The 12500-nt window shown below is 42.3% G+C and overlaps 1 protein-coding gene across 1 annotated transcript in view; it reads right to left on the bottom strand.

Annotated features, from left to right (window-relative positions):
* The window catches only part of galnt14 (UDP-N-acetyl-alpha-D-galactosamine:polypeptide N-acetylgalactosaminyltransferase 14 (GalNAc-T14)), a 99027-nt gene that overhangs the window by 3782 nt on the left and 82745 nt on the right, over nt 1–12500 (bottom strand). Inside the window, exons 5-6 of the mRNA XM_029425823.1 lie at nt 9198–9319; nt 3107–3194 (exon numbers count right to left, since the gene is read on the bottom strand). Of these exons, the coding sequence (XP_029281683.1) occupies nt 3107–3194; nt 9198–9319 (210 nt within the window). The remainder of the gene's footprint in view (nt 1–3106; nt 3195–9197; nt 9320–12500) is intronic.

Genomic DNA, 12500 nt, shown 5'->3' on the forward strand with positions numbered 1-12500 from the left:
AAAAATAAACCACCACCTGGATTTAACTAAGCAAATCGGTAAGAGCTTCCATTGGATAATTACTGCAGTGATTAATATGTTTCTGCTGGCAACAAGTTATTTAACCCAAGCTGATGCAGTGAGTAGCTTCTCATTTCTTAAACAACCATGTGGGAACACAGATTCTGTTTCAGAAGGGTCAAACTATTGGTGAAAAGGAGATTGCTGAAACTACTAAAATGGGGTTAAGAACTGTCGAGCGCATTATTAAAGGAAGGATCGTGGTGAACCATCATCTTCGAGGAAGAAATGTGGTCGGAAAAAACTGTTGAATGATGGTGATGGGAGCTCACTTAAACGTTTGGTGGAATCATATCGTAAGAAATCAACAGTAGATCTCACGGCTATGTTTAATAGTGAAAGTAAGAATATTTCCACACGCATGTGAAGGGAGCTCAAGGGATCAGGACTAAACAGCTGTGTAGCCATAAGAAGACCACTGATCAGTGAGGCTAGTGGTAAAGATCGGACTCTGGAGCAAGAAGAAGGTCATGTGATCTTATGAATCCAGATTGACCCTGTTCCAGAGTGACGGACGCATCAGGGGGAGAAGAGAGGCGGATGAAGTGATGCACCATCACGCCTCTCTCTCATCATCAATACAAGATCTTGGTGGAAATTTAATGCAACTCTGGACGGAAATAAATGTTGTGACATTGCAGAAGTTTATGGAAGCGATGCCATGGCGAATGCACGCCGTACTCAAAGCTAAAGGCGTCCAATGAAATATTAGAGCGCAACTTTTGTTTTGGACGGGCAGTGTATTAAATGTTGCTAATAATGTGGAAAATGCTCAAAATGTGAGACGAAGAAATGTATATATTCACACCCATCACTAAACTAATACTTGTATGTTAATTGTTACAGTTATGTGTCTGATTTCTGCCTTTTGAAGGATCATTTACTTTGTCAGGTTTCCATCCAAATGTTTTGCACATTTTAACCAAATCTCAAGAAAATCGGCAAAAGAAAATGCGAATAAAAGCTTGTTTCCATCCACGACCATTATACCGTTGCAACAAGACGACATAATTAAAACCTCAGAGTAAAAGCCTTGACATTGACCTTTGACCTTTGTGTTTGTTAGATAGATAGATAGATAGATAGATAGATAGATACTTTATTCATCCCGAGGGAAATGTAGGTTGCTTGCATTAATAAGAGAAAGGTTGCATCAGATCTATGTGGAGCGATGAGATGTTTTACGTGTTTTTAGCGATGTGTGTGTCGGCTTGTGTAGGTGTGTGTTTGCTGATTAGGCAGCAAAGGAGTTGCCATCCCCCATCTGTGAGCGTACATGTGTGTGAGTTTGTGTGTGTGTGTGTGTGTGTGTGTGTGTGAGTGTGAGTGTCTGGATCAATAAAAATCCATCTTATAACCATCTTTCTTTATGTTATGAGAGACAGCTTCATCTATAATTAAAATGCCCTTCGTAAGCCCAACTATCACCATTGATTTCAACATCCCTTTGTGTGCGTGTGTGAGAGAGGCATGGACTGGGCTATTATCAGCATTGATTGGCGGATCGCTGTTACCAAGAGAAGAAGATTGGGATAAGACAGGCTAATGGAAAGAGAGAGGGACTTTGAAGCTCTCAGGAGAGATTGGCTTCAGAATAAGTGAAGGATGACAGCGGCTGGAGAACACAGATGTGTATTGTTCTGATGCATTATCAGGCTATTTGGTTTCAGCTCATCTGTAACTGCAGTCACGCTAAAAGGAAAAGGCTCGTCTCAGATGGTCTGTTCTGCTTCATCTGCGATGCTCGGTGCATTACCGGACAGTTACTGATTCATCCACACGATCTGCGTCCTCCACTTTCACCGCTATTAGTGATTCTTTGGTTTTAAGCTTTCAAAACTGCATCTCAGCGACGCAAAAATAATAATCCTTGAACTTTCGAACTGAAGATAGTCTGGCCTATAAGAGGTTCTAACGAGGAACCCCACCTCCAATATAATGGAGGAGATATCCAATCTTTAAATACACGTGTGAGACCAGGCATACCAACGCACACTGCTTTGCTTTTAGTTAGTTAGTTTAAACACGTAGGCGCTAAACCTCATTTATTAAAGTCATTAATAATTACATTTTTGTAAACTACGGCTTATTAATCACTAAGCTAGGTCAAGTGAACCTTCCTCATGATTGGACCTTGGATCCAAAGAGCACCCGGTTTTTTATACCTGCATTTGTAAAGTAGCATTCCTCCGCAAATCTGCGGGCATAGACATTTAAATACTCTGTCCAAAGATGCAAAGTGAGAGAAGCTATTTCTGGCATCCAGGGTTTTGGAGGTACAATTCCCATTCACTGTTTGCACAGGCAATGTGACAGTTGAAGCAATGAAATGTTTTTCTTTGTTTGGTTTTGTTGCTTTGGCGTATTGTCAGCATTATGCCAGACTTTGTCAGGGACACAAGGGATAGAAAGGGATGGACTTCATTGTTATTCCTGGCGTTTTTACAGTCCAATGGACGGTGAATATTAAGGAATACTTAACAAATACAATGAAATAGTAAAAAAATAAGGCAATTTATTCTTTCGTGAAGAGTCAGTATAAAAAATGAGCAACAGTGTCAAAAAAAATCTGTTATAAAAGACAGGAGATAAATATGACTTTTGACAAAGAGTATTATGATACGAAACATTCCATAACAATGTGTTGTGTGCACCGCTTACACTTTGTAGAAACATTATTATACTATAAGCATTTAAATCACATCTTCAATGTTTTGTTCCCAACTGTTCTGATTGATTCATTTTCCGTAGTGACAGCAGCTGAGGCTCATGGGTATTGTAGTATATTGACCTCTGTTTATATGTTGAGGAATCATCAAAAGCTGTGGGTGTTAAAGACCACCATTAGAGATCTGGTCAATGCCAGACACAAATACCTCAAAAGTGTTCTTGTTTCAAGATCACGGCAGAAAGAACTCATCATGAAGGACTCCTTATTAAACCAGGAAGTCTCAGGTGTTTCTCTCTGTCATTAAGAGACACCCTGAAGGTGCCTCGGAGCCATTTTTGTGTCTTAGAGTGTAGCTGGAGGAAAGTATTTCCATACCTCCCCGGAGATCAGCGGAGGCCGCCACGTAGGCAAAAGTATCCATGTTGATGATGTCGATGACTGGGCTGACCACACAGGTTGGGTCCTGGACACAAAAACAACACATATTTATGAGTTAGGGTTATAAAGTTTATACAAATAGTGTCAGGAAAAACCTGAAGGAAAAATAAGAGTCGATAAATCCTGAAAATGCAAAATACTGCAGAGAAAACGACAGAGAAGGTGAATGAGTTCTCGTGTGCAGACCATCAAATTTCATTGCAATTAATTCATTGTTTCATCCAATGAGTATGTGTGTGTGTGTGTGTGTGTGTGTGTGTGTGTGTGAAACAGCCTGTATATATTTCAAGGTCCTTTCAATATTGCAACACATTAAAAGGAATTTCAGTCATTCAGCACCAATCATGCACACAGCACATTTAGCAAGGTGAGAGTGACCTCTACCTCAGTTCACTTCAATTCAGCTCCCTTTTATTCACTTTACTGCCATTGATATCAGAATGCAGAGACATATGAAAATAAGAAATGCAGAAATCTCTTCTAAATAAAAGGAGAACAAATAAATAACTCTGAATACAGAGTCGCTTAATGTTTGCACACAAGGACATTGGCAAATTGGCTTTTTATTTGTATTAGTGTTCGGGATACGAAGGGTAAGGAGCGATCAGAGCGGAGATCTCAAGGACCCTGAAGTTCTGAAACTTCAGGGTATGAACTTTCAGCTGGATTTTGTTGGAATAAAGTAAATCATCTCAGCAGCCAGGAAACTATTGAATACGTTAGTGACGCGGAGTATTACATTGTTACATTACATGTCATCCAGCAGACGCTCTTATCCAGAGCGACTTATAGGGAACTAACTACAGGGACAGTCTCCCTGGAGCAATTTGGGGTTAAGTACGTTGCTCAGGGGCTCAATGGTGCAGCTCTGGTGCTGAACTCACAACCTTCTGGTGTTCAGTTTGGAAGGTGTACCACTAGACCACCAGGCCATTGTGCAACATTACGTCCGTGTGAAACGGTATCTGAATGGTGCGATTAACTTCACATTGTTTTCCACATGCTCCACTTTGCAGACGATGCACTTTTCTCCGCAGCAAACTGTTAGCTTCTGACTCCTTAACAGAACAAGTGTGAATCATTACTATAGCACTTTATCCCTTTGAATGATTTCTAACTGAGCCTAAAGCCACAAATTACAGTTTTTAGATTTCTGTTAAACAATCGAGAAATTAGGTGTTGATTAGTCGACTTTACATGTTCGAGTAGGTGACGTTTTAAACTCTGCGAACTGTACGATAGCTGTTTCCCCCTGCCTCCAGTTTCTATGCTACGCTAGGCTCAACATGTCCTGACTTAATGCATAGATATGATATATGATATATCAATCTCAGAAAAAAAGCTAATGAATAAATCCCCCCATATGTTGAACTTAACCTTTAACTACGGCCAGTATAGATTCTATTACTTAGTATCTGAATAAATAACTATTTATAACTAATAACTTAAAAGTTTAAAACATGTCGACAGTGTAAAGGATAAAGTGTGTATGAAGTGACATATTTTTCACATTTAATGCTGAATATTTGTGGATTTTGGATTTAAGTATTTTCTTGTTTCCTAAAACTCAAGTTCACAGATCGATCATGACTTACGCAGAGAATGTATGCAAGTGACAAAATATAAAATATTGTACACCTAACACGTCCCAGATATCACCAATAACAAGCCGATATACAACTTTTATGGATTTAGCCTGGTTATCGCCTACTTAACCATCAAAGAGTCCTAAACTATTGTAAACGTAAGAAGGGTCAAAATCTCTGCATTTGATTTCCCTCATATTTCTACCTTTATGGCCCCATTTGTTCTTTACAAGGATAGAAGTACACACGCACACGTACACATAAAAGCATGTCAGACTCGAGGTCCCTGTTAAATCATGGAGTGTCCCTCTATTAGTTTGGTCAAATGGCTAGATGCGTCCTCAGCCAGTGATATTACAGAGCAGGTGGAGCGGTTCTGGCCCATTAGCTGCAGGGTCAGTGCAAGGGGACGCCGGCTGCATCCCTCTCGCCACATTACAAAGCACTGAGTCTGCTTTAATAGCTGCTACGGTAATGACACTGTGCAGCACTCAGGGTGAAGCATTCACGACATTACTGTTGTAATTGGATGAGTGTTATTTTCAAATCGCTCGGGAGCAGTTTCTTAATTTTGGCCATTTCTTCTCTTTTTCCACCTGATTTGAAATGAGGACATTTGATGACTGAGCTGAGAACTGACCCTCCAAACATCCTGCATCATCTTCATCATCATCATCATCATCATCCTTCATGTCCTGCATTCCAGCTGGATCACATGGATCTTTATTGATCATTATGCAGTATGACCGGAATATTACACAATACAAATGTAGGATTTACAGACTTTTAACTTCCATTTCCAAACAACATACAATTTTAGATTTTTGTTCTAGTGTTGCATCTTTTATGTGATACTTTTTGTTGATTTTATTTAGATATTTGCAATTTTTATATTGAAAGAGCAGTTGAGCAAAAGAGATTTATATCAGTGTTTTTTGTTTTTAGTCTGTAAGTCATTGCTGTTGGACAGGAAAGAGGCTTTCAATGTTCTGCTCTGAAGACTGCAGCTAATATCAAAAAGCAAACCCATTATTCTAATTATTCCATTGTAGAGTTTTATCTTTGGGTTTGTTATTTAATCTTGAAAAGGCGGTGGCAGTGTTCCCTGTAGTTTTGGCTCACAGACGCTCCCTAGGTACACTTCTCTCTGAGCTGCTGAAATTACTTCTGTTTCATTTATTCTATAAAAGAAGTTTGAGTTTCTGCAGGTGGCTCTCTTCTCTTTGTTAAATAAACCAAAGCTAATTATTCCAATCAGTGTTAAGCCATGAAACGTATCGCTTACTTCCTCACTTACTTACTGTAGACTAGGGGTGCCCACGCTTTTATGGCTTGTGAGCTACTTTGAAATGAGCAGGTCCAAGTGATCTACCTGTATTAAAAATGCCGCGACGGGGGGGGGGTGGGGGGGGGGGGGGGGGGGGGGGGACTTCAATTTCAGGGGGCGCAGGGTTCCGTTGGGGGAATATATATAATATATATATTTTTAACGGTGCGCGATCTACCCGCACTACACTCGCGATCGACCTTTTGGGCACCCCTGCTGTAGACAATGTTTATGGGGATACACCTGAAACCACTAACACTTATCAATCAGGTAATGTGTTTGTTTTCAGTGCTCACCGATCGAGACGTTTTACACGTGACATACAACATTTGTTTTGACAAATGATACACTTAAACATCGCCATAAACCTCAAACCTCAATCTCAAAAACTGGTGGTCCGTGAGTGTTTAAAATGACTAGTATAGACTAGAGTGTAGCATAGATGTAGCTATGTAGGTCAATTTGAGCCGCAGTCACCTGACAAGATGGATCGATGGCTGTAGACCGGGTCAGTTAAAAGAACATTAAATCAAATTAAATCAAAGATCTGCCGCGACAGTGAAGGTGCATCGTACTGATGCAGGTGTTTCAGCAGCAGCAACAAGTGGTTTTGTGTTTGTTACTGAGTCCCAGGAGAGCGGTTCGCCGTCCAACCTCCACCCGGCTGAAAGCTGTGACACTCGGCTTGAACGTGGAAAGTCTAAATATCACAGCGACTGGAGATGAAGTGGATCTCAATGCACACTGTGTTTTGTGCTACGAGTCGTTGGCGAACGAGGCTATGAAACCCGCCAAGCTCAAGCGACATGTTGAGAGTAAACTCAAGGATTACTTTGGGAAACCTTCAGGATCTTTTGAGAGGAAACGTGATGAACTTAAGAAACACATGACGAAGGCGTCCTCACAGTTTGCGTATCTCTCAGTAGAACGATGTTGCTGTGGGTGAGTTCTCTGTACGGACATAAACTCAGTAATAAATGTAGTCACGTTTCATATGACGTGTAGAATGCTTGTTGTGTTTGTATTGTTGATTTAATGTGTGAACGAGCGATATAGAGAAGGTCACATAAAGCTCATTATTAGGCTGTCCGTTGTGATATACTGTTGGAGTGGTGAGCAGGACTATTGTTTTTGGATGTTTGGGGAGTCAGGTAGTTCTTATTGGTTAAGTGGTTCTTGGTCTGAAAAAGAGAAATACTGATCTAAAAAGTAACAAAATGTACAAAATGTCATTAATACTGCAAAGAATCAATCAGCAGATCAAAAGCAACTTTGATATGTATCTATATGAGAACATTTGCTGACTGAATCATCCTGTGACCATGAAGTGAACATAGTCATTTGGGATCATCGATTTAATTAGATGTGTGTCAGCATTCGACAACATTATGTTTGAGTCTTCGACACAGAAGTGCTGCCAAAGCTTCACGGGAACTTAAAAGTGTTTTATTTACTTAAATAGCTACGTGCCGTCCTGGTACTACATGGCAGCAGACACACCTGTGTGCATGAATACGGACGTAATAACAAAAATAAACACAACAAGAGATAAAAGCAAGCGGAAGATCAGTTCAGCTGGAAGTTGGGCCGGACTTCAGCTCTCTATATCAAAGAGACAGACAATTATTTTGAGGGGAATATAACTTTATGTCGGTGTGAAGAGTGTGTGTGTGTGTGTGTGTGTGTGTGTGTGTCTAGCTGGATCAATACCTCATACATTTAAATCTAAATATATGACTATAAAGCGACTGGGCAGACAGTGACGGATGACCCTCTTGCAAACACACACACGCACACACACACACACACACACACACACACACACACACACACACACACACACACACCGTGACTATGAATATGGATGATGTTGGTATAGCAGCAGGCTCTGTGGTTTACTTATTGATCGCTGCAGATGGAGATCAAAGGTCTTTAATATCAGCAAATACAACTGTTGACTTGATGCATCGCACACGGAGCACACAAGTGAGAAAATGAAGAGATGGGAGGGAAAGAAATAGGACTGAAGGTGGGCGGTAGGAGGAGGTGTAAAGAGACGGCAGGAGAGAAGCGAAAAGGGAAGGAGGAGGTGTAATGAGCAGAGAAAACAGGGGAGGAAGATGAGAGGAGACAGGGGGAGGTTAGAATGAAAGACAATCAAATGAGAAGAGACAAGAGGAGAAGAGGGAGAACAGGACCAGAGAGGAGGATAAGAAAAGAGGAAAAGGGAGAGGAGAGCAGACTGAGAGAGGAGAAGAGGTACAAGGACACGGGTCAAATCAGGTGATGAAACAGGAGGGCGGTGTAAAGAGAAAACAGGAGTGTAAGAGAAGAGAGAGAAGGAGACGTGTGAAGAGACGGTGAACAGAGAAGAGGAGAAGAGGTGTAAGGAGAGGGCAGGAAATTAAAGAGAAAGAAGTGAAAGGAAAGAAAAAAGGAGACAGATAAATAAAAGGATGGAGGAGAGAAATGAAGAGAGGTGAGAGGATTAGACGAGGGGAGATAAAGAGAGGTGGCACGGAGGGAAAGAAGAAGAAAAGGAGGAGATAGAGGACAAACAGACGGGAAGAGAAGAGAGGGGAGGTAAGGACAGACAAGGAGGATGAGCGGACAAGTGGTAAACAATGACAGAGGAAGAAGAAGAGGAGGTGAGGGTAGAGAAGAGGAGGGGAGGAGAGGAGGGGGGAGAAGAGGGGAGGAAGAGAGGAGGGGGAGAAGAGGGGAGGAAGAGAGGAGGGGAGGAGAGGAGGGGGGAGAAGAGGGGAGGAAGAGAGGAGGGGGAGAAGAGGGGAGAGAAGAGAGGAGGGGGAGAAGAGGGGAGAGAAGAGAGGAGGGGGGAGAAGAGGGGAGGAAGAGAGGAGGGGGGAGAAGAGGGGAGGAAGAGAGAGTGCAGCACTTATTTCTTAATGAGAGACAATCAGACTGACAGCTATTTTCTCCCGTGGCGCTATTTCACCTCGACCATTGGAGTCATCACACACACACACACACACACACACACACACACACACACACACACACACACACACACTCCTCTTCAAGGTTAGACGTGGAAAGTGAGCTAAATTGGGATTTAGCGGTGAAGCTACACAGTTCACCGGAGGTGACGCTCTACCTGTTTGATCGTCTGCAGCAGGGGGGGCAGCCAGTCCTTGTTGACCTCGCAGTGACTGTCCAGGAAGGTGAGGACCCCGGCCCTCGCAGTATCGGCCCCCCGCACTCTGGACCTGATCAGACCTGACGCACAAACAGAAATACAAGTATGTTGTTTTAAAGTGCTTGAGCATAAAGTTTTTAGCGTTTAAATAATAGTTTGGACATCATATATATATATATATATATATATATATACACATTATATATTATTATAATACTGGATCTATAAGTACGCATAGAGAATGTTTGGATTATGTCTGCTGTGATTTGGCAGCACATGATTGTTTATCGTCCAAGTTTATCAAAACAGCAACAGACGCAGTTCTGTCTACGGTGACACGACGGTGAAGAGTTATCAGATAAGTAAAGAAATCTCTTAAACTTTATGATCTTCTGCAAGTAAAACAACCAAAGGTGAAAACTGAGGAAGAAAATCAAAAGATCTAATCATAATTAAAACACTACATCGACTGATTATAATAATAACATGTTTTGTTTAAGTGTATTGGTGGAATTTTATTTTTATTTTTTGTATAACTATTATATTCTTTATATATTCTAGGTGTTTAAATCTAAATCGGTAAAGTAACTATAGCAGATAAATGTAGCGCAGGAAAAAAAGAAACTTCCTCCGAAGTGTAGAAAGTAGCATTAAATTTAAAAACTCAAGTAAAGTACAACAGTTGGGTAAAAGTACTTAGTTACTTTCCAGCACTGCATGCAGCAAATAATCTTCATTCTTGTTAACCTTCCCAGTGACTCTTCACTGCACACACACACACACACACACACACACACACACACACACACACACACACACACACACACACACTTTAACATCTATCCATACAGTACACACACGTGATGCAGCTGATAGGACGTCCAGCTCAGAGCCGTCAGAGCTGCTAAATTGAAATGCTCCACTTTGCCTGCTGAAATTGATTCTTTTCAGGGCGGCAGATCGGATAAGACAGTATATATATTCAACTTTCATGCTCTCGAGCTGTGACGATTAGTCACACACGCGCGCGCACACACACACACACACACACACACACACACACACACACACACACACACACACACACACACACACACACACACACACACACACACACACACACACACACACACACACTGTCCTCCATCCTCCTCCCTTACACACAGACACACAGAAGACTTTTAGACAAAGGGCGAGGAACCCTTAACATCGGCATTGTTAGTGCCTTGCTCTACCTATTGACATCCCCTATCTCTCTCTGTCTCTATTTCACACACACACACACACACACACACACACACACACACACACACACACACACACACACACTCTCAGTCAGTCAGCAGAAGGGGAAATCGATGCTAGGCTCTTAGAGGCCCTGTCAGACATGGACACAACCTTTTAACAGGCCCATCACACTCTGCATGTATGTGTGTGTGTGTGTGTGTGTGTGTGTGTGTGTGTGTGTGTGTGTGTGTGTGTGTGTGTGTGTTAGAGAGAGGAAGGGAGTAAAGGTGAGAGTCGGGTAGAGAGAATGTGTTTGTCGGCTGATTGTGGTTGTGTTGTGGAAAGACAGAGAGAGACAGAGTGTGTGTGTGTGTGTGTGTGCGTGTGTGTGTGTGTGGGTGTGTGTGTGTTTAAATGAGCCTGTTAGGGAGGTCTCCCTGATGAGGGCCAGTGTTCTCCTCCATTTGGACTAAATGGTCTAATCAATACTCCCTGACATGGAGACGTACATTATGTGTGTGCGTGTATTTGATAAAGAGTATACTCATGTGCACAAGGCCGTGCGTGCAATACTGTGTGTGTGTGTGTGTGTGTGTGTGTGTGTTACCATGACTGTGCATTGGGTCCATTGTGACTGTGTGTGTCGGTGACATTGTACGAAGGGCCGTGAAGTTTCACACTGCGCTGTTAGGCCGAGACTCAGCCAATTAAAAATCCCATTTCATCCTCAATAAGGCTTTATTTTCTGGATGGATGGACTCACGTACACACACAAACTGGACACACACAAACTGGACACACACACACACACACACACACACACACACACACACACACACACACACACACACACACAGGACAGGCTGACTTTCTACAAGGGAGAAGTTAATGTACCCTGATGACTATTAACTGTCTCTACCCATCACAGCTGTGTGTGTGTGTGTGTGTGTGTGTGTGTGTGTGTGTGTGTGTGTGTGTGTGTGTGTGTGTGTGCTACTGTACTATTCTTTGTTTGTGTGGACAAATTAAAGATTTAGACCTACTCTGCATGTATGGAAAGCTTTTGATATTATTCAGAAATCCATCAAGTTCTCTGTTTCATCACAGGTGTTCCTTTAAGTCCTGCTTCCTGTAATCCACCATCAGCTCCTTAGGTTTGCTGACGTAGAGATGGAGGTGGTTGTCCTCACACCAAGACGTCAGGGCTCTCACCTGCTCTCTGTCCACCGTCAGGCCGACGACGGTCGTGTCGTCAGGAAACATGATGACGGTGTTGGAGCTGTGTGTGGCCGCGCAGACGTGCGTGAACAGGGAGTAGAGAAGAGGGCTGAGCACGCAGCCCTGAGGGTGGAGGGTGGAGGATGTGATATTTCCCACCTGCCTGGGGTGCAGGATCCAGTCACAGAGGTCCATGAGCTGAATGTGTTCCTCTGGTCCTGGTGGGAGAGGGTGGGGTGGAGGGTGAGGGCGTCGTCGGTGGACCCGTTTGCTCTGTAATCGATGAGTCCAGTGAGTCAGGAGGTGATGCAGGTTCTGACTCACTGGACATGTTGGACGACAGACTGGTCCGTGAACACATCTGCTGACCTGCACACACCTCCTCTGTGTTCCTCTGTTGCTGCTCGCTCATCACTAGCTGTTTGGTTGTTTGGGAACTTGTTTGCCTTTTTTAAAAATCCAATAATTATTAATTTCTTACACAGCGTTATTTTCTTTCTTGTATTTTATAGCCGTCTTATTTCATTTTAGCCTGTTTTTATTTCTATTATACTGTTTTGTTCTGTTCGTGGCAAATAAAAATGGATTATAAAAACACTCCAGCTTCAGATTTGCTTGAATAAAGCAAAGTGGGAATTAAGTTTGGTTAGCCTGAAACTACCTTTAGATGAGGTTTAGGCTAATGTTAGGGAAGATATCTCGTCTATGATGGTCCTTACAAAATATAGTAGGTAAGTACTCGTGTGTGTGTGTGTGTGTGTGTGTGTGTGTGTGTGTCATAGAAGACATATCGTATCAGCCTGGTGAGTTTTTATG

The sequence above is a fragment of the Cottoperca gobio genome, chromosome 24, assembly GCF_900634415.1.
Source record: "Cottoperca gobio chromosome 24, fCotGob3.1, whole genome shotgun sequence".
In the NCBI taxonomy this organism is placed as follows: domain Eukaryota; kingdom Metazoa; phylum Chordata; class Actinopteri; order Perciformes; family Bovichtidae; genus Cottoperca; species Cottoperca gobio.